Below are 23,710 nucleotides of genomic sequence, written 5' to 3'. Positions count from 1 at the left end.
TGAACTAGATCTGACTGAGTTTAAATGGCCCCAGGGCACTTCATCGCCTTGGGATGGATTTACAGATCCAACCATTTAAGCACAAAGATATAACTTTGACTGTATAAAACCATCCCACAAGTCCTTGTTTGTTAAAAGATTCAGAGGCATACACAATATTTCTACAGCTGCTTAAAATGCTAAAAACACATTCATTTCAACTAATTCTGTTTAAAATCAAACAGTTTTGCAATCATTCATTACTAACCTGGCTGTTAAAGTCGGAGAAATGACAACAGAGGTAAAAATCTCCACCATAGCCATTTTACAAAGATCAGCTGCAGATCCTGTGAAAGAAAGTGATCTGCTTTTAATTTAAAGCATGCAAAAGGAAAATGTTCCTCTTGGAACTATGGCATAGGAATGAAAAATATCCAAAGATTTTGAATTATAAGAATTTGCAAAACTAGCAGATTCAATTCATCTGATATGTTTAACAGATCATAAGATAATAAATAACAAACTAAGTAGTTACATGCTAATTAAAACCAGAAAATAATAATATTAAATTATGTGTTAATTAAAGGTGAATTTGTCAGTCATGGCCATGAGTTGAAAACTTCCTTTTTATAAAAAAAGTTGGAATTATCTCATTCTAATTTGGAATTAAAATTTACCTAGAAATCAATTAAAATTTAATGTCACAAAAGGTTAGAACATTGGTTCAGAGCTACATTTCCATTTGGAAATGTAATTACATACTTTTTCATATTTCTATGTGTATGTAATATATATTCATTACATTAATGTGTTAAGAGCAGTGGTGCATAAAACAGCGTCATGCTATATGCTAGATTACACATTTCTGGTGATCAAGAGGCAGAATGATTCTCCAGGCCTGCAGTTTGGTGAAGGGGTCTGTTCTGAACCATGCCACACTGTTTTAATACATTTTACATATACATCTACCAGATAAAGTAGAGAAAAAAATCTTTACGTAAGGATTGGAAGCCATCATTCTCGGTGTCCCATCAGATATCCTAAATGCACTAGACCGAAGACATCTTCCTTTTCATACCCCCTATCTCAATGAATTTTTAATTCTTTCTTCCAAATGGTCCAGCTTCCAGAGCAGGGATAAAGAGCAGCCAGGTAGGCAAATGGTAAGGGTACCCTCCTGGGAGATAGGAGAGGATATCTAAAAGATTGAGGAGATAGACTTAACACCTCTTCTTTCTTCATGGCTTTCTGTGACAAACCACTTTCTCTGAATCCCATACTGAGACTCTGTTTTACTCATTAACTACATCAAGTGCAGATCCACAGCTGATTATTGAGATGGCTATGTCTGACTGTGAATTTAGCCCCAAACACCTATCTTCTGCAGTCAAACTAATTCAATATAAGACAAAAAGTGACATGTTGATGTAGAAAGTAAGAAAGGATGTTTCAGCAAAGGTCAGGTGACCTTCTAAGTGATTGTGAGAATAAAATTATAGAATTGAATATTTAATCCATCACAACATATATGTTCTATATGTATTCTTCATGAAACAATGTAAAGTAATAAAATACAGAAGAACTCTCAAAAGAAAAAATATTTTTTTTCTTCTGAAAGATGATTTTTAGAAAAAAGGTATTTTAAATATTTTAAAAGAAAATAATTATATTCTTCTGGTTGACTTTGCCACAATTTTGTAAAAGTTTAACTGATATAGCATACTTTAGAAAAATATTTTGATTATATTTTTCTGACCAGTTCTGCAGTGTTTTTTAAAAATGTTCCTTAAAGTTAACATGATAAAATAACATAATAGCCCAGATACCGGTAGATGGTGCTCCATTATTTTCCCAGTGCATTTGGAACTTACAAACCAGCAAACTCCCAGAGTAGAGTTCTTCTAACTAAATGTAACAGTTTTCATGATTAATAATATCTTAATAAAGTAAACGGTTCGCTCTATAAGGTTATCTAGAGCTGAATTATAACTGAAGAATATTATGCTGTACGTTGGTAAAAACTATCGAACTGGGAAATGTTCAAAAAGAGAAAAAACACTACAAAAGACCAGTGGCAAATCCAGTTGTAGTAAGTTAAAGCTGGAACTCTACGTGTCAATGTTGTCATGCATCAGAAAAAGCCTTCTTCAGTTGCTGCTACCATAACCAAAATGCAAACTGCTTAAATTAATTAGACTATTATGTATGTATAAACCACATATATATAGTTTAGTACCCTAACTGTGATGAAATGTTTTAGCACAATTAGAAAATTTTTAGAGTCTTTAAATATTATCTCAGAGATGAAATCCTGAAATTAAAAAATCCTTGTAGTCTAGAAGGAAATTTTTAATAAAATTTAGGAATACTGAATACTTTAGAGTTTTTAATCCTTGCTTCGTCACACCTTCTAACACTGCATGTTTTGAATAACAGTTACACTATTTTTCATCAGATTTGTCCTCCAGTATTATTTGAACCAACAATGAAATATGACAATCATCTTATTATTGTAGGTTATGATACCTATAAGCAAGCATTTTGTAGACAGTCCTGTGACAGCTTTGCCTCAGCTCCATGCTCTTTGGACAGATGGACATAAGCAAGTGCTGCTCAGAAGGCCGTGTAGCTTTATTAATGCTACACTGTACACTCAGCAGGACTCGCTGTATTAGCTCAAGCATTGTGCCTTCAACTGGAGAGGGCTGCTGGCCAGCTGGATGGAAACCCAGGTAAACTGAACACAAGTCTCTGGAGAAGGTTGTACAGGCATGGCCAGTGTTACAAACGTGCAAGCTTTGCTGCAGATTTTATAGGGATATTTTAAAATTCTATAGTTGGGTGCCTACTACAGTAAGGCAGCCATCACTTGAGCACAACTATTATTCAAGCAACAGTGTATATATTAGAATTCTAGATCTGTACATATCCTTGCAGAGACAGTAAATTTAAATTTAGTTACTAAATTTAGTTACTTAAATTTAGTTACTAATTCTAAGGAGTGTCAAACATGACATAAATACCCAAGTAATTTTTAAAATGAAACCTTAAAATGAATAATATTTGGAGAGGAAAAAAAGAAAAAACAAATGATTCTTTCAAAAGGAAAATTCAAGTCACTTTATAAAAAGCACCATGTCTAGAAAGCACTTTTTACTTGCCTGTAAATTGTACACTTCCAGTATAACTTAATGAAAACCCTGTTAGCATCATCCAATTAAAAAAATAATTCTTCCAAGGGGTAGCTTTGTAGGAGGGATCTCAGTTTTGGACTGCCAGTTAGGTTTTTATTTTTTTCTTTAGGTGGCTAAATTCTGTACAAGACTGAGCCCCGAGCAATTTATACAGAGTATGTTAATGCATCAGATTAACTAACATTTGGGCACTTCATGCTGATTTTCACATTTCCAACCTATATTGCAAATTTGCAATGTTTTCCTGTGAAAAAACACCTTTTTTCTTGCCCTCCACAGAATTAAGTTTGAATGTTCCTTACAAAGAATGAGTTGGGTTTCAAAACAAATAATAATAATGCACAATTTTTGTAATATTATGTATTTATTAAACTAATCTGGCAAAATAAAAGCTAGAATCTGTAAGCAGCATAATCACAGAAACTCTTTTGTAGTAACAACCTATCAAAACCAGAAAGTAAAATGTTTTTAGACAACAATACATCTGAAGCACTGAATTCTAGATATTCTCTCTATGCATAGTTCGTATCTATACCTATATTTAACTGCCACAGAGCACTATAGTGTACTAGAACATTGTGGTTTATGATACTGTTTACTGGCAATTTTCAAGGTAGATAGAATACATAATTTAAAATTCTCGTTTATATGACTCAGTAGTCTACTCTAGTAGACTACCAGAATATTCATTCTTTTGAGATTATCAATCAGAGTTGTTGCCCACTAAAGCCAAGCACAGATAAAGAGATAGGAAGGTAAATAGGAAGGTAGGCAGGTGGGTTTTTACCTTGAACAACAAAATTGACAGCCTGCCTCTCTGCTTGAGTGCGTAGTTTGTAATCCTGTGCATTGATATTAGCCAGTGGTCTTTTACGTCCCATTATGGAAACCACATAACCTTGTAGGATTCAAATAGAAATTAGTATTCTTAGAGCGATTAAAATTAAATTTCAAAAATTCTTTTTGAAGATAATACAGACTTTTGTAATTATGTACTGCCTGAGTCAATTCAACATTTTGCCCTCTGAAAATAGTCAGAGCTTCTCTTATTCAAACCTTAAATGCTTATTGTATTTTTGGTCTAAGAATTATTTCATTCAGAGAATTGGTACATGTTATACAAGAAAAACTTCTGTTCATTAAAGCTATATTTTCATTGGGAATGTCTACTGATATACCAGCAAACTCTCTCTGTGGGAGATGAAACTATAAATACCTAGCAGAATTAGCTATCTATTAGCAGCCATAATTAGAGCTTTCCATGCAATGAATAGTTTACTTGGGAATAGCAAAGAAAAATCAATTTGTAGAGTAATTAAATCATTAATGAATATTTCCCAAAATTATCAAATAGTTTTGCGGAAAAAAAATCAAAGCTATAACTTTTTTTTCCCATTTTCTTTATGTGGTATTTTCATGTCCCTTTCTGGGACATGAAAGTCCTAAACTTCCTTAACTCTAGTGTGGTGGGGTTTTTGAGTTTAAAAGAAACACATGAAAACACAGTTAAAGCTTTATGTTAGGCCTAATGACGTATTTTGCCAAAACAACTATTTTGGATGGCAAGTGAGAGGAGTTGAGAAAGAAAGAGAGATGTGAGGATCCTCTTGTCAAAATAACACACACAAAACCTTATCTCAGCTTATCTTCAAAATTAAACTTCTTTTCTTCTTTTAAGAAAAATGAAAAATCATCCATGTTAAAAATATATGTTTACAAAATCTTTCATTATACTTCTGATCACCTTGACTATGCATAAATCGTCATTAGATACCATGGGCGTTCAAACTGCCACAGAGTTTAACCTCCTCTTTGGCAACCAAGATACGCAAGCACACGTGGTAAGGAGTTCTCTTCAAACACAAAGTTATGACCTTACTACGGACAACACATACCCAAACTTAGGTGCAGAGGATGAAGATAGTTCTGCTGAATTAATAGAGCTTTCTGCAAATTAGTATATTTCCAGGAGCGCTGATACCAGAAGTACCAGTTTTGGAACAAGGAGCTGAATTATCTGGAGGTTAGGATATTCTTTGGCAAATCAGTCTTCCGAATTTAACTAAGATTTTCGATAAAGAACAGTATCTAAAGATGGAATTCTTGAAACATTGGATTCTCAGGGAAAAATAGATTTACTGTAATATCCTTATTCCTGTGTGGTATGTCTCCACAACAGAATCACCCTTGCAATACTCATAGCTGATTAGCATCCCCAAACAGATACCATCTTTCATATAATAGTGGCACGGTATGCTTCTGTGGTCAAAGATTAATCTGTGAATACATATTTGAATGAGGTCTTAATGTAGCCTTTTTAATATGTTGGTAATGTCATCAAAACCCAACAACAATATAATAACATATATACTGATACACTAACAAAAATATCTTCATCACAAGTTATTATTTACACGCTTAACACATCCACATGGAGTATCAGACATTCATAACACCTAAATAATATTAGTCAGGTGGGTGCTGTTCACCTATGATCTGCAGATAAGTAAAGTTACCTTATAATGAGCTCACTAGCTTGGAATGTTTTTGTTGGAAAGTTGGAATCTGAGGTTGTTTAACAAGAAAAATATTAAACAATGTTGACCTGCTGCAGATTTTTTTCAGCTTGTACAACTGAAACAGATTGTTCTTCTACCGTTAACGGTTAAAACAATGGTTGATAGATGGGAGGGAGAGGAGGAATAAGCACTAATTAGACAAGTGTGTTTTGATGACAATCAAGGACATCATTAGTTATGATGCTCTAGTCTACTAAACTCATAAACCTGATTCTTTATCACAGAACTCTGGTTATTGAAATTCATTCACCTTTAAGAAAAGAATGCTATGTTATTTCAAATAGATCAAAGAAATATATAGTAAATGTGTAATAATTTTGCTAGATATGTTATGTTGGGCTTAATTATGGCTGAAAATAGATTTTCAGTAACTTCATGTTAATTTAGCAATATTAATGAATGAAGGAATGCAATTGTGTGACACAATGACGGTTCATGATTCCAGTAGATTTTTAAGCCATACAAAGTAGGAATACTATAATTTTCATGACTAGAAGTCACTTGTATGTTTCTGTCATGACACTCACCCATACAATGGTGGATAATATTATATTACAAATTTATTGCTGGAAAATGTCTTGGTACAGCGTACTAAGAAACAAAAGAAATCTATTTTGACAGTTCTGCTAATAAGCTTTTAAAAGAAAATAATTCAAGCAGCTATATTTTCTCTCCTCAAATTACTGCACTCGTAAGATTCACTAAATCTAAATGAATATGTAGAATAACAACAAATTTGATGCAAGATGAGTTTGCAGCTGCTGGCTCCAAGCAGCACTCTGTACCCACCTGTCATCACAGATACCACCTGAACTTCAAGCACATAAATTCTGACTGAAGCAAAGAAGAAATACATTAAAAAAACCTGGCTCTGTAAATTGGCTCTTTGACTAAATGTCTGAACTTCCATGGTCCAGCAGCCATGTAGCATATTTATTAAGTAAAAGATTCCTTGGGCTTTTTTGTGTTGGATTACATTATATGTCAAAATGATGCAGTGTAACTTGACATTAAGTAGGGTTCACTCTGAGAACAGACGTCTTATTCTGTTAGCACCTTTCTAAGAAAAGGCAGACAGGCTCCTCTTAGGGTTAAAAGAGAAAAAAACCCAATTCACCAAGAAATTATACTCCATCTTTTTTCTTGTCCTATAACTGTCTGAATTTTGGTTGAGCTGAATCTTTGTCTTCAGTACTGTCACACAGTGCTGATCAGTGAACAAAAATATGCTTACAGACTTCAGATTACCTTTATTTCAGCATTGTTCAATGGTTTTCTTTGTAAATTCATGTACTTTCTTGTATTTTTGCATAAAACTCTCTATAAATTGACTGGCTTGAAGAGGAGTAATTCCCAGGCTGTCAGCAAGTCGTTCTTTACCTGGCAGTAAAGAAATTATCATCTTTATCATGCAATAAAGCAGAACAGAAATCCATTACATACAATATCACTGTTACATTCACAATTAGTGGAATTAGTTAACCTAAAGGATGGATCTGATATACTACAGTCATATTTCAACAAAGCAAGTGCTTAACTTTGAGCTTGAATGTTTTACTGAAGTTACTGGATTAAGAATATACTTAATAAGAAGTATGTAATTACGAAATTCCTAGTTATAATGTATACCTATAACGTGGTTGAAATCCCTGTTGTTCACAAAATAACTTTGTTGCTTTAAGTATCATTTTACTAGTTCAGTGTTGAAATCTGCAAACTTTGAGGAGCAGATAAAGAACTTGAAATCAATTTTAAATAAACACAAATGTGAATGAAGATTGAAAAAAAAAAAGGATGGAGATGTGGATGGTTGAGTTTTAGATTTGGTGTAGAAGTCACAGAAAAACTTAACTGCTGAAGCAATCAGACCAAGTAGCCTGATTTTAGAAAGGCAGTTAGGAGTCCGAGTCCCACGGATTTCAAGCAGTCTTAGGCTCCTCAATGTCTGTAAAAATCTGGGTCCAAGTTGTGAGATAAAAGCATTGGAACAAGAAAAAACAGAAGTGAAAAGTGTTTCAACAGAGAGAGAAAGGAATAATAGCTTTTGGATAGGATATGGATGCACAATATATATTATGTTGAATCTAAAAGCATTGATAAGATAAGGTGGAAAAAAAGCTGAAGACAGTTTTCCAGAGTGTGAAAATATAAACTAAGAGCTACACTTTAAACACATTTATAAACCAAACAGTTCCAGTAAAAATAAAACATACATCAACATTAGTCATATGAGGTTTGAAAGACAGATATATTTATGTCAGCTGCACAGCAACACAAAACCAGCACTGTGTCTGCAAATAACATAAGCTGAGAGGCGACGTCTCAAGGGACCAAAAGCATAGAATAGTTATTGTCACAGTAATACTGTCAAGAAAAATTATCTAGCATTTTTGAGAGAGAGACGATTTCAGCCACCTAAATGCCATCACTGTCAGTCTGATGTGCATTTCAGAATAATTCTGTAGCATTTTGTTCGCAGTCATGCCAGGATCTGCATTGAGCTGCAGGAACACCAGTCTGGACAAGGTGCTGAAGAAGAAACGCACAAGGCATCCAGGATGACTCTTGCTGAGCTATTATAGGTCTGTACTTTTATTTGACATCTAATTAATTTGGGTTTTCTTCCTGGGTCAGCAAATGACAAATCTATCTGCTAAAGCACATATTGTTAATAGCTAGGAGACTGCTGTGGCTTCCTTAGAGAAGTGCAACATCTAAGTTTGTCCATCTAAAGAACTATTAATTATTACTATTAATATACAGAACAGAGTATTGCATAAAATAGTAGGAGAATTAAGCCACAATATCAGTAAGGAAGTCTGAAAGGTTCCAGGGAAATGCAGTTCCTGGGAAGCAAAAAGAGGGGAACGTACAGGCACGTAATTGTGTTAGATCACGTTCCACAATGCAGGAGCATAGGCTGTGCGAAGCAACGCTCAGGAGCGTACGAAAGCTTCCCTGAGCACTCTCCTTGAGTTATCTGTGCCAGGGGAATTGCTAGCAGCAGCCTATGAGTTTTAGGGTTCTCCATTCTGTAATATCATCTTTCGAAACTGAAAATATTGTTAGTTTCTCTGCCTTTCATTTAAATGCCTTGACATCCCTCTGTGTCAATTCAGAGCCTGAACATACTGCCATTGAATGGAATTAATTCCTTATTTTACAGATGTTTAAGTTGTCTGTGCTTTAGTTTTACAAGATCATTGAAGCAGAAGTGGGTGAATTGAATTGCTCCAAACCAAGCAAAAGACAGTAATACTCTCATCCCTCTCAATATTTGCTGTATTTATTAAAGTACCAACTCCTAGACTTTATAAACAGACTCTTCTATCTTTATTATACTATTTTCTATCCTCCAGGATTATAGAAAAGACCTTGAAAATATGAACCAAGTGTAACCTAAAGCTAAGAAAACAAAAAGAAAAAAAGATTACTATTTACTATATGAAAGATTTTCATTAACTCCTGTAAGCATAATACAGGTAAGCTCCTCAGGGAATGATTCGGTATTTTTCAATCCCACAAGAAGTGAAATAAATATTATTCACACTCTTCAGTTGTATCAAAATGTTTCCTTAATGAAAAGTTAGCTGTCTTTCAAAGGGAGACAAACTGTGGGTGGAATTCAGTCCATCAATTTCAGGTATCTAATAATTATTTTTTGTCAGCCCAGTTTCCATCTAAATAGTTTAACAATATCATTCCATGTTATGTCTTAATTAGGATCTGATCACACTGCTAATGAACTGAAGCATCTTATTATCTTTCAGGTGCTTCAACTGCCCTCATTTGAGAGAGAGGGAGATGAAGCACGAACAAGTAAATGGAGATACTTAAATCAAGCACCACTGCACTGAAATGTTTAGTGCCTGGTACAGAGCAAGTGAGGGAGTGCCAATACTCTGCTTAATCTCATCACCTAAGTTCTCTACAGCATGAGTAGACAGGCATAGGCTCTACTGGGGGAGGCTCTAGCCCCAGTAACTGAGGCATTTCCTTTTCTCCACTGACTATGTACACAACTACAGGGTGTACACCCGGTGGTGATGCAGTCTGATTAAGCCACGTATCTGCCTGTTCCACCCAGAGTGAAGGGAACAGGTAGGAAATGTGTAGCATCTGCATGGACCAAGGGGCAGGGGTGCTAATCCTTGCATTTTGTAAAATAATCTAGTGATGAAAACATGCAAGCTGAAAATGGGAGACTTGATTCCAGTCTCAGCATGGGAAGGTTTGAATTTACATTGCAGGGAGCTAGTGCTGGGCTTTTTTAATATAGATTTTAAACACAGATGTTTAAAATGCAATACAGCTTAATGTAAAAATGCACGTGTGTGTATATCTATATATTTTCTTATATGTGAGTTTATAATCTACACACTCCCCTATATATAAAATAAATATTCTGGAGAGTTGAAGTGTTTTTCTCCCCTTCCCAGTTGAATGCCCTAAACAAGAAATCTAATGTCCTTGGCCAACACCTTTGGTTTGAGGACTATTGATGACTCTCTGCAAAAGATGGTTTAGAAAGCATTCTTACCCAGGAACCCAAGCTGTAGCTTTAAGTTCTTCCAAGTTAAACAAAGCCTGTAACCTAGGACTCTCATTTTCTAAATGAGTTTTCCAAGTACTCATCTTCTGTAGAGCTTTTGGATTTCTCCAGAAGACCTACATAAAGTTTAGTTAGCTGTTCACTAAAACAAATTCACAAGAGCTTGTAGGCTGATGATACATATGCCTCCATCTTCCCAGAAAAGGCAATTCTAAGCATGTTTGAAGCATAAGGAGAGCTGGGCATCATTTAAGAAATGGCAGGCAGTTTTGGAAAGTGTGCGGAATGTCTTGACTTATCTAGGGCTTGGGCAGGACTTAGGCAGAATGGGTAACAGTTTGGATTTCTGCAGGTTTTCTGCAGTTGTGAAGAAATTGCAGCAAACATTAAGATCTAAAGTAAGGAAACACTTTTATACTCTGAGTGTGACTGAGCACTGGCACAGATTGCCCAGGGAGGTCGTGGAGTCTCTGTCCTTGAAGACATGCAAAAGCCGTCTGGACACGGTCCTGGGCAACCAGCTCTAGATTTCCCTGCTTGAGCAGCGGGGCTGGATCTGCTGACCTCCAGAGATCCCTTCCAACCTCAGCCATTCTGCGATTCTATAAATGTGCTTTGAGACAATACTGGAGTTCTTTTAATTTCACTGCAGTTATTCTTATCTCTGTCTATATACTGACAGAATGCAAAGTCTACTCAAAATTAAACTCATTTTAGATAAAGACAAATACTTCAGTTACATCAGCAGCAAATAAACACAAAATCAGAGTAATCTTTGTATATGTCAATGTGGCTGTATTAATTTGATAATTTTGATACTGGGTAGATCATTTAATAATGTAATACTCTGGCAAACTTTTATTTACCTTTAGAAATTCAGTCTACTTATATAAATTATGTATAACATATGAATCTACTGTAGCTGGTTTTTTTTTTTTCTAAAAACGCCTACCTGCTCCATAAACCACTGAGTAAACTATACGCTTTGCTTGCTCTCTATCAGCGTGTTTCACTTCTTCACTTGGAATCCCCTTCCTAAACAAACAAACCAAAATCATGTATTTGCAGTTAAAAGTAATTTTTTATCCCCACAGAAAATGTATTTAAAGTCAATAACCATTTAATAACTACAGACTCGTAAGATATGAACAGAAGCACTTAAGGGCTTTTGTCTTTGGCCAGGAATGCACAACTTCTTTACAAATTTTGGTGGTGATAGTCCATAGTAAATGAAATTATTTTAAACTTCATCTTGTCCTATCCTTTTCTTTTTAATCAAATTCTTGGCTAGGAAAAATCCTACTACTGTATTATTAGTTCTTTAGGCTGAAGAGGATTCAATATTGACCCATGAGAAAAATTAAATCTTTCCAGCAACAGCATTTCTTCAAGACATGAGGTATAGAGAGACTCAAAGCTGAGTTTGACCTAAAGCTTATTTAAACAAAGGTTATATCAGGGCTTCACTAGTAAGAATATCCAACTTTTTGTCAAGAATAATGACTGATAAAAGCACGCGCTGAATCTCTCCATATCTCTGACAGACCTCCACAATAGAGATACTTCATAAAACAGCAGCACCGGCTGTTTCTTAACTACAACGTGTATCTAGTTTACTCCCAGCAAAGTATCATCCTTCCCAGTTCTCATTCACTCACCAACTGGTGTAAACAGCCCTATGAAAGGGCTAATGGATTTAGCAATTTGCAAATAAAAAGCTAGGACTCTGCAATCATCAAGTACGTGCCACCTATGCTTTTCCTTATCCAAACATAGCTTCAGAAAGAATGTTGGCATTATTGACAGCACTGAAGAATATTGATCATTTGTTTAAATGGAAGTGCATTGGGGGAAATCTCGATCACCTACTCACACTCTGAAAACAAATACCTACACAAATTGTATTTGGAACAAAGATGAATTGCTATCAGAGATACTTGATGACATATGCATAATTTGTGAATAACTCTCCTCAGGAGTCTGTTCATGATGATTTGGATGCATTTTTAAAAGCAAAGTTTGCTACGCTTTGCTATGAAAGTTTTTTTGCCATGAAAGATGCTTTGTCATGAAAGTTTTGGCTGACGAGCTTTGATAAATTGGCATATTTCTTTGTATCTTCTTGAAGAAGAGTCTTTCACCATTATTATGATATTCAAACACCTAGAAAATCAGCAGAGCCACAAGTTTTTGCTTGCTTGGCCCATACACTGTTCTTAGCCAAGCCTATGCACAGTGCTAGTATAATTAGGCACTCTGAATGACAAACAGGTAGACCTTCAGTGCAATCAGATTTAAGCAAGTCCTTATGGCAGTACAGATTTTTTGAATAGGAAAAATAAAATTGAATACGATTTCAAACCTTCATTGGGCAAATAATCTTTGGTTTTGTAGAAGCTCACATTGTTCCTTTGAATGCTACTAATTGCTCAAAGATAAAATGGACTTTTCACTGATCATTTTAGGCTGAGAAACATGAAGAACTGGATAATCTAATACATAATGTTTTCCATCTGTAATGAAGACTATTCCCACTTAAGTCAATTATTCTGGTAGTTGGAGACTCTTATAACTTGCCTTCTTAGTTATGCCAGGTCAAAAGTTCATGGCTCTTTTGAATAAAGTAGGTTGAGATTCCCAGATGTACCTGAATAAGAGGATAAAGTGGCAATTGCAGCTAATAAGTGCAGAATTAGGAAACTAGACATCATTAAGGATTTCCTGAAGCAACCTCTGGCAGAAATTCCACAGGAATTTCCTGAAGAACCTGGCAGAAAGCTACATATACACTTGAGAAAGCATCTATCCAGAACCAGGAGGGAAAACAGAATCTGATAAGAGAGCAGATCTTACATGAGGACCTTTCTGAAACAAAGAACCAAGACTGAAAAATGCTGAAACTAGGGAAACAATACAAAATGTAATACTGTTTTCCTAATACTGCATAATTTGAACCAGAGGCTGGGAGAAGGTGAGAAATAAGAGTACAGCAATTGAGTTTACTTGCAGATTTACTTAAGTCTGAGGCTAGAGACACCTGAGAGCCAAGGGGTCAGCAGGGGCTAAGTATGTTAGCTGCTCAATTCTCTGAAAAAGAAGGGCTGTAATAGAAAGAACACAGCTGGTGAGAAGTCACGGAGATCTGTAGCGGAACATACATACTTATCAGATCATAGTACTGAGGAAGACCTAAGATGAGAGTCTTGCTGGGAGGGACTTGTGATTCTAGAGATGCTTTAACAGTGAAAGAAGACACTAGAACTTGATTATGTGCACAGTGATACATACTGCTAGGATTTTAAGGATGATTTTGCATTATCCAAGCTTCAACTTGAAAGGGCTGACTGGGAAAAACAGAAATAGACTTATTCTGTAATCATGACAGGCAGTGTCAGGAGGAGGATCCTGTTTCCATTGTAAGCAATCGCAACAAAACCTTGCCAGTTATCGGTGCAGATGTACATACATCATGTGACCAGGTACATACATCATGTGACCATGGCAATCACAACAGTCACTTAGCATTTCCTGATCTTTGATTAGTCATGAAATACATGAGAAGCAATTAAATTTTCAGAGCTTTATGTCAAATATTCCCTTTAATATAATGCTAAAAACAAAATGGTCAGTCAACACCTCCTAGTGTGTCAGAGTGGGAAATGTGAACACTTGGCAGAGATGCATTACATCCAGCACTCTGTATATTTGTAAATTTATGTACCACATTCAAGAATCCGGAACGATGACATATGAAATTGCCATATAAATCACAAGTGCTTAAGCAAACAGAAGTCATTAATCAAAACTATTCCTTTTTTTTCTTCTAATGAAAATGTTTTTTTTCTGTTTGTATTGACAATGATTATTTTCTACCTAGGATGCTTGATTCCTTCTGTAATACAGAGTGGCATTCCTGCAGTTTGAGGAAAAGACTATTTCTTTAAATAACAAAATGGGGGGGGGGGGGACGGGGACGACAATTGCTTAGAAACGCAGCAGCCATGTTAGAAATCCCCAGTGGGCTTTCTTCTTCAGCCTGTTTCCTCTACAAACAAATTTATATTTGTGATAATTAATTTCTTTTAATGGGTACTGCGAGAACCTATATAAAGTTAAAACTTTTAGTTTGGCTTTGGACTCATCATGGAATACCATGATATTTAAAAGGAGACATCGTTATCTTCTTATCGCTCTCTACAACTACCTGAAAGGAGGTTGTAGTGAGGTGGGGGTTGGTCTCTTCTCCCAGGTAGTAAGCAACAGGACAAGAGGAAATGGGCTCAGGTTGTGCCAGGGGAGATTTAGATTGGATATTAGGAGAAATTCCTTCACGAAGAGAGTGGTTAGGCGTTGGAACAGACTGCCCAGGGAAGTGGTGCAATCACAGTCCCTGAAGTGTTCAAAAAACATGTGGATGTGGTGCTTAGCGACATGGTGTAGAGGTGGACCTGGCAGTTAGGTTAACGGCTGGACTCGGTGATCTCAGAGGTCTTTTCCAACCTTAATGATTCTACGATTCTTACTTGTGTAAGAAATTTTTAAGCTACAACCACTAAGCAAGCTAGCTAATGCATGAAAATACTCAGCACTGAATTGTGGTATGATGTAAACTAGATCTACAGTGGAGATGCATTGTTTTTGAATAAACTTGAATCTGAAAAAGGAAGCTGAATGAGCATAAAAAAGCCTTAGCTGCTGGACCCAGACAGTGACATGGAGGCAGACTTCAGCTCTCCCAGTACTGTATGTACATCTGGAGGAACAGGAAGAACGTTAATGCAATGTAGTAGAAATTGATGCAGAAAAAAACCTCAAGGGAAGAAATAATTTGCTGTAGGTTTTGTTGTGGAAATAGCACAATTTCTGAAGTCCTGCAGAAAATATATATGCAGTTATTAGTTCTAGCATGAAACATTTTTCCATTTTATGACATCCTTCTCATTACTCTCTCTCTCAAATACGCTATTTGTTCAAGTTCGTAATCAATATTATCATCATCTTCAAATTCCTCCTGACTTGCCGTCTCCAAATGTGCAGTATTTCACCTCCTATGTTCCTGTCCTTGCCTGCATACTTGTCTCAGTCTATTTCCACATCTCTGATTTGTTTGTCCTTTACCTTTCTTTGTTTAGTACTGCTCTGCAAGTACTTTGCTTTATAGTACTTTACTTGATATGCATCTATTAGATAGAACCAAGAATGGACTTCAGTGCTGGAAGACATGTTCAGGTTAACAGGTCTCATTATTCTTGGAAAGAGTTAGCAGAGCTAAACAACCCGGAAAGGTCTGTGAGGACAGCAAAACAACTTACAGTCGAAAATTGTAGAAAATCTGACAAACATAGTGAGAGTAGAGACATAAAAACTCTTTAAAAAGGTGGTTCTACTAAGAACTGGGCTGTATGCCTAAAAGGGAATAGCTGCCTAATTCTTAGAGTGAAAAAAATGGAGAAAAATTTTCTAGCAAAACAGTGAAGAAGGATAACATCAAATTATTAGTAAGAAATATACAGTGCAGATATGAAACTTAAAGGCAGACATATGTAACTCATTACTTTTTCAGAGATAATATCTTGAATATTTTCTATAATTTCTCCAAAATTCACTATATGTTTTCATGTATTAATGGGGTCTAATGGACGTCTCAAAGAGTTTCTGTTGAATTAAGTCTAAAGTCTTTAAAATATATGAATACCAACTTTCTTTACACCCAAGAAAAATATGGCAATATCATATCTGTAATTTAAAAAAGGCTTAACTATAAACTAGAATAACATATTTAATACAGAGTAGAGATCTGGATGGATTTAATTTTAACGTGTACAGAATATTCAAAAGAAAGAATTAACACAAATTTCAGTACACAGAAATGAGCACACGCAGCATAAAGTATCTGAAACAAAAAAATCAAAGAGGCCACAAGGCATAAAGTTTGAGCAATGCCAAAATAAAAGTTTGAGAACAGGTAGAAATGGAAGGAAATCAGTCTTAAAAGAATGCGATAAGACATTTCAGCATTTCTGGGAAATGTTGTATGGTGACGGAAGTCGCCTGTTTATGTACAGGAAAAGGCAGAACAAACTTCTTAAACACAATATCTGGCAGACTTGCGTTGCCTTGATCTGCATTACATTCCAGCCAAGCTATGCTCAGTCATAATAGCCACAAAGCTGTTGGCCGCTTTCCTGCATCTGCCAATTAATCCAAGACCTAGCTGTGAGCTGTTGATGTGGGAAACGAGATGGAGTGGCATTAAATTCATTTTATACATGGTCATTAATGTCCAATAAATGAGTGAATAGATGAGCGAATACACATTCATTCATCTGACTGCTTTTACAGCTTTTTTAAATTTCATCAGTGAACCGTATAAATCTCTCATTTTTAATCACATGTTGCTATTTAACAGCAGATGAAGGTTGTGTTATTTTGTAAGTTTGTGCCTGGAACTTTGTGTTGGCATATGAAACTGGTAGAGACAGTTTATGTAACTAGTGACAACTGCAAGCTTTAGAGAAGCTCAGTTTTACAGTAGTATCGCCACTGGACGGATCATGTAGGAGGTAAATTCTGAAAGCTTCCTTTTTCAATTACATTGGCCTTATTATAACCAAGGCAAGCAGAATATATACCACAATGTATGTGAGCATCCTAAACATATGGAAAACATTGGCAACACATAACCTAGTCTGCTCACTGTTAATGCAATGTGCAAGAATAAGCAATTTTTTTGAAAGCTGCTATTCCATGACTAATGGAAAATGCTGACAAGGCTCAGGCATAGGTTGTTTCAGACATTTTTAAGGTAACATGTGGAAGCTATCTTGGAACAACTTCTGCCTGGTTAATCTCTGTTACAAAATACAGAAAAGGAAGAGGTTGGGAAACAGTTTTCCAGAAGCCACTGTAGTAGTGGTGATCAAAATAGATCACTGCTTCACTGTAGTAGTGATAAAATAGATCACTACTTTTGCCTCACATGTCAATCAAGAGCCAGGCATAAGGTACATGCAATTAGCCCATCTAGATATTTTTATCATACACAGTTTTAATGTATGGTTTGATACAGAATGTCCAGAAAAAAACACATATATATGCCTTCTATAACTATGAGGCATTTATATAACTATGTTCTAAACAAAAAGTAGCTAGACTGTCTTCCTCAGAAGAAGAGCATAGAAACAACAGGATGAAAAATGACATTTGTCTAGACTGCCCAGGAGAGTGGAAATACAGTTAACACACTTTTCTAAAAAAAAGGAAAGAAGCATCTACAAAGACTGAAATGCAGACTAACGTCTTGTCAGAAGGGAAACGGCAGGTGAAATAGCTAACAAAGGCCTTTCTGATGTAACCTAAGTTTTCTTTTATTTCGTTATCCATGTCAATTCTAAACACTTGTCATGTCTGATTCAGATGTTATGTCAAGTGCTTGTATTCACATTTTTATCATAAACTGGTTTGCATAAGTGAGATGTAAGGTTACAGAATAACACAAAGAAAATCCTCAGCCAAGGATATGCACCGATAAATGAATCAACAAACTAGGGCATTGGGATATCTTAAGTAGTACACCAGATTCTTCACATCTTCTCCTCCTTATCTAAAGGATAATACACAGGGTTCCCATCTCATGTATATTTATTCCCACCCTGGCATCGGGAGAGGCAGAGCTGTCTTCCAGTGGGCACTCCACATGTTGGAGAATCTCTGCTATGGATCTCCCATGTAAATATAGGGGTCATGTACTTAAACACGGAGGGGAGAGGGTCACAACCTCCCACTCAGGGAGTTTAAATTTGTGTTTTATTTAGTTTAGAGGGCTTTATAAAAGCTTTTAGTTGTGGTCAACTTCTCTCAACGAAAGACTACAGCACTGTCAGCTTGATGTCATCCTTCCTATACTACAGTCAGCTCTGCAACATTTTTGTCATTGTGTCTCTTTTCCCTCTTTGTATGTGACCCTGTCAAACTGCATTTTAATTTGTCTTCTATCTATTTAGCACCAGGAAAAGCTTTATAACCCCTATAAAACTCTTTTGGAAGACTCCAGAAGCACTTTAGGATTTTAAAAGTCCTAAAAAAGATTTTAAAAGACTATTAAAGATTAAATAAAGATTTAAAGATTTAAGGTTTAAAGATTTTAAAAGTGGTTAATCATAAAACAATTTATTTTGTCTGAGTAGCCTCTACAGTTCATTGCATGAAGATTTATTTCATTAGTCTTCAACCTTCTTTTAAAGAGCATGATATCTAGCTTTCATGTATTTTACAGAAGATGAAGACATGTCTTTGCAGCTTGCTCTGTGGGCCAGAAGGCTTCTGTTGCTACATTTTAAAGTAGCAGGGAACCAGATAAAGAAACTGCAACAAGGTCATGTCATAAATTATAGCTATCATCAGCAACAATTTGTTGAAAGATTCATTTGGGAGTAAAGTGATCCATTATCTTTATTAAGATATTTACCTGCATGTTGATGTCCCAGAGAGTGGATATTGAAGACATAAATTAGATAGCACTTATTTTCAATGTTCTTGACAAAAAAGGTCGCTTAGACATTTTTCTTTAAAAATGCACAATTCTGGACATCTGTCAGTTAGAACAGAAAGTCCCTGACATCGATGAAGGTGCTTGAAAGAGCACATCCTACCCTGCAACCTACATCTTTTCTCTCCTTCACTCCTGTAGGAATAAAAAAAAGGGTTTTCTTCTCACATCCATAGTCTCTCTTACGTAGTGAATTATACCGACAAGTGATATTTATTTCTGAGTCATGTGATTGCTGAAGGAATTAATTAACTAGAGGGCATTCTTATTTTAGGGTCTTCGGGTCTACGAGCACAGAATAAAGGGAAGTCAGGGTAACTAAATCCCAGCCTCAGGTGCCAGTGTGATCATCAACAGTGATGGGCACCATCACTGAAAGAACAAATAAATGTAAACAGATTAAGGGGTCTATACAAATTGGGATGACATAAAATTTGACAGAGGCCATTTATATAAAACAATAATGTCAGGAATCAAATGCAAATTAACGCTCTCAGAGTTCTTTCTTCATTTCTCACATCTACTTGCCAAGCTGTTCTGTAAGAGACTTCAAATAGTTAAGAAGGAACAGAAGCCATTTGGGGAGACGACACAGGTAGCTGCAGCAGAGTATCAAATAATTACCCATCTTGGACCTTTTTGAAGTCTCATAACTTTAAACAAATAGATGGACCTGCAGAGTAGCTTTTAGACAAATACCAGAAAAGTGAAACAGAAGGAAACAGAGTTCTTAATATATAATCAAAAGATGATGTAACTGCCATCTCAGATGTTACATGGAACAAAACATGGAGCTATAATATTATTACAACAATGTACAGTTTGCTAAGGAAAAACAAGCAGCGGAAGAAGAGAGGAGATGTCACACTACATCAAACTGCATCTACATAGTTCAGAAAAAAAATAAGCAACAGACTTTTAAATATCTTGGTAGAGCAATCAAAAGTGGAAGAAATCAGTCATGCTATATATCACGGTCTTGAACAAATGGGTTCTGCAGAGAGGGATGAGATACTTTATATCCCAGCTCTTTCAATCTTCACTAAAAACACCTCTTGCAGCTTAAATTTCTATTATGCCCATGATCACACTGAATTAAAGGCAAAAGTAAAAATGAAGAATGAATTGCCTTTGCATTCTTGATTTCATCAAGATTTAGCTTGACACTAAAGTTAAAGTTAATTGAGCTAAATGAAATAAATGGAAACATTTCATTAAGCTCTGGAGTGTGCTCATAAAATGTAGCATTTTATCAAAGTCATTCTTGGAGGAGATGACTATTTGGAGATAGCTTCTCATACACAAGAAAGCCTCTCCCTGAAATTAGCAAAGCCAAATGTTATCAGATACCACAAGAAAAAAAACAAAACTGAGGACTGTCCAGCCTCCTCAGAGCTTGCTTTTTCACTAGTGTGTGTGTTAGCTGTGGTGGTGAAAATTCTAAAACCTTATTTTTCATTTATTCTAGAATGCTAAGAAAGCATTTAATGTGCAATAATAATAACCTTCCAATGTGACATAAAATTAAGCTGTCTGGTTAAACTTGTAGTTAACAACCTGGTTTATTTAAAGCTATTGTTTAGCGCTTCTAAAAACAAAAGCCGTTATGCTTCCTGAAGACTTTATTCCCTCTGCCTTATTATCTGCTAGTCTAAACAAATGTCACAGCTGCACTTCTCCAAGGGACTGTAAACTACAAGGTGAAATTTCCACAAGCTGCCATACAGACAGTCTGTCAGAGTGCAAAGCAAGACAAGCGTTACATTTCATTAATATCAACTATTGCAAGTGAGCTTTCAAAACAGACAGAAATTGCTTTGCTGCAAAAGTAAAATTGTTAAAATATTCCACACCAACACCCATGAGGCATTGAAATCAGAGCTTAAAATGTTTTAAAACTCTGATTCTGAGAAGGCAAACTGAACGTCCTCCCTTTTACTACATTTCAGCATTTACAGTAGTTATTTGGGGGGGGGAGGGGAGGGGATGCAACAAGGGAGTAGAAGGGAGTAGGTGGAGAAAGCGATAGCTAATTAAACCGCTACATGAACGCTCTTTGAAAAAACATACTGCAGTAATTAAACATCACAAGCCAAAACCTAGATGAGTCTCCTATATCTCAGCAGAAAAGTTCAAATATATATACCTATATATATTTGAACCCTCATTTGTGGAGGCATTCCAAAGGCAAAACAAAAATTATTTCAGCTATCATGCACATTATATTTGCAAATGCCACAATTTTCAAGTGTTTCCTGTTAGAATCTTTTGAGGAGTACCTTTTAGTACAATTCTTTTACTATGCAAAAATGTAACAGTTACTACCATCATTCATTAAGAAACAGACATATCTCACAAGTGGTGTTTACTGAGAGAGGGATGAAAATCTCCATCTAGAATTAGTGCTTTTTGCCTAATGCAAACAAGCCTGATTTAAATAATGATGCTTCTTCAGAACAATGATTTAATCTGTTAGCCTTACAGAAATTTAAGTAAAAGTAATGAACTTGACCATTAATGGCATACTAGGCTAAATACTCCTAGGCCAAAACTGGAGGCATAATCTGAGGATAAAATTACAGCTGATTTCACAATGTTTTCAAGCAGATATAATTCCAAAGTGAGTATAATAATAGGACAGAAGAGAGACACAGAAATGCAATATACAGAGATCTTAGAGCTTGTCTTCCAAGCTATTTCACAACAAACTCTTCTCTAACACGGCACAGAGGAACAAAATTAGATAGCACCCTGACACCATTTCCCCCCTGCAGACTGTAGTAATTGGGAACCTATCCCTACATGCTGCACAGCTTGAGAAATAAACCCTTTCACAAGTCTAAAGAATAATAGACTATTGCTTTTCTACAAGTTATTTTATTTGCAAATAAGAATTATTAAAGTATAGAATTTTTGTATAAAGTAGGGGATGAGGAATTAGAATCAGAGAAAAGATGTAATAATTGATCATGGAACAACAAGGTGCGGTTTGGCTGCGGAAAAACAAATGCAATTTCGAGATATGTCAAGTGAGTTATTTCCAATGACAGGACAATATTAGTACTGCTGTACAATATACTGGCGAGATTCAGTATATCAGTCTTCACTGGCAAGTGCTGAAGCCACAGCGCTCAAGCCACAGAAGGCAAAGATAGGGACTGGGAGAATGAAGAACCACCCACTGTAGGAGAAGATCAGGCTCGAGACCATCTAAGGAACCTGAAGGTGCCCAAGTCCATGGGACTTGACGAGATGCATCTGTGGGTTCTGGGGCAACTGGCGGATGAAGTTGCTAAGCCACTGTCCATAATATTTGAGAAGTCGTGGCAGTCCAGTGAAGTTCCCACTGACTGGAAAAGGGGAAACATAACCCCCATTTTTAAAAAGGGAAAAAAGGAAGACCTGAGGAACTACAGGCCAGTCACTCACCTCTGTGCCCAGCAAGATAATGGAGCAGATCCTCCTGGAAACTATGCACATGGAAAATAAGGAGGCGATTGGTGACAGCCAACATGGCTTCACTAAGGGTAAACCATGCCTGACAAATTTGGTGGCCTTCTATGACGGGGTTACAGCGTTGGGGGATAAGGGAAGAGCAATTGTCATCATCTACCTGGACTTGTGCAAAGCATTTGACACTGCCCCACATGATATCCTTGGCTCTAAATTGGAGACACAGATTGGCTGGATGGTTGTATTCAAAGAGTTGTGGTCAACAGCTCGATGTCCAAGTGGAGACCAGTGAAAAGTGGTGTTCCTCAGGGGTCGGTATTGGGACCGTTACTGTTTAACATCTTTGTCAGCAACATGGACAGTGGGATTGAATGCACCCTCAGCAAGTTTGCCAACACCACCAAGCTGTGTGGTGCGGTCGACATGCTGGAGGGAAGGGCTGCCATCCAGAAGGACCTTGACAGGCTAGGGAGGTGTGCCCATGCGAACCTCATGAAGTTCAACAAGGCCAAGTGCAAGGTTCTGCACATGGGTCGAGGCAATCCCAAGCACAAATACAGGATGGGTAGAGAACGGATTGAGAGCAGCCCTGAGGAGAAGGACTTGGGGGCATTGGTTGATGAGAAGCTCAACATGACCTGGCAATGTGTGCTTGCAGCCCAGAAGGCCAACTGTATCCTGGCTGCATCAAAAGAAGCATGGCCAGCAGGTCAAGGGAGGTGATTCTGCCCCTCTACTCCACTCTCATGAGACGCCACCTGGAGTACTGCACTCATAAGAATGAATGTACCCTAACTTAAGAAGGACATGGGCCTGTTGGACTGAGTCCAGAGGAGGCCATGAAGATGATCAGAGGGCTGAAGCGCACCTGTGAAGACAGGCTGAGAGAGCTGGGGTTGTTCAGCCTGGAGAAGAGAAGGCTCCAGGGAGATCTTATAGCAGCCTTCCAGTACCTGAAGGGGGCCTCCAAGAAAGGTGGAGAGGGACTTTTTACAAGGGCATGTAGTGATAGGACATGGGGTAATGGCTTTAAACTGAATGAGCATAGATTTAGATGTAAGATTTTAGATGTAAGGAAGAAATTCTTTACTGTGAGGGTGGTGAGGCACGGGAACAGGTTGCCCAGAGAAGCTGTGGATGCCCCATCCCTGGAAGTGTTCAAGGCCAGGTTGGATGGGGCTTTGAGCAACCTGATTTAGTTGAAGGTGTCCCTGCCCATGGCAGGGGGATTGGAACCAGATGATCTTTAAGGTCCCTTCCAACCCAAACCATTCTATGATTCTATAATTTTATCTGGGGTAGTTAACATAATTTGGTTACCATGTTCAAGAAATATGAATTTGTTGGTGGTAGGCTACCAGAATATTGAATAGAGAAAAAAAAAAAATCAATGATGTGAAAGGAG

At 36.7% G+C, this 23,710-nt stretch overlaps 1 protein-coding gene across 1 annotated transcript in view; it reads right to left on the bottom strand.

Moving 5' to 3' along the window:
- POLN (DNA polymerase nu) overlaps positions 1–23,710 on the bottom strand; it is a gene marked incomplete at its 3' end in the record, with an annotated part of 104,837 nt that overhangs the window by 23,073 nt on the left and 58,054 nt on the right. Inside the window, 5 exon segments of the mRNA XM_082316275.1 lie at positions 248–326; positions 3,961–4,071; positions 7,001–7,007; positions 7,011–7,132; positions 11,257–11,339. Of these exon segments, the coding sequence (XP_082172401.1) occupies positions 248–326; positions 3,961–4,071; positions 7,001–7,007; positions 7,011–7,132; positions 11,257–11,339 (402 nt within the window).

This window comes from Platalea leucorodia, assembly GCF_965183815.1.
Source record: "Platalea leucorodia genome assembly, chromosome: 6".
In the NCBI taxonomy this organism is placed as follows: domain Eukaryota; kingdom Metazoa; phylum Chordata; class Aves; order Pelecaniformes; family Threskiornithidae; genus Platalea; species Platalea leucorodia.
This window is presented reverse-complemented; position numbering and strand designations above follow the sequence as displayed.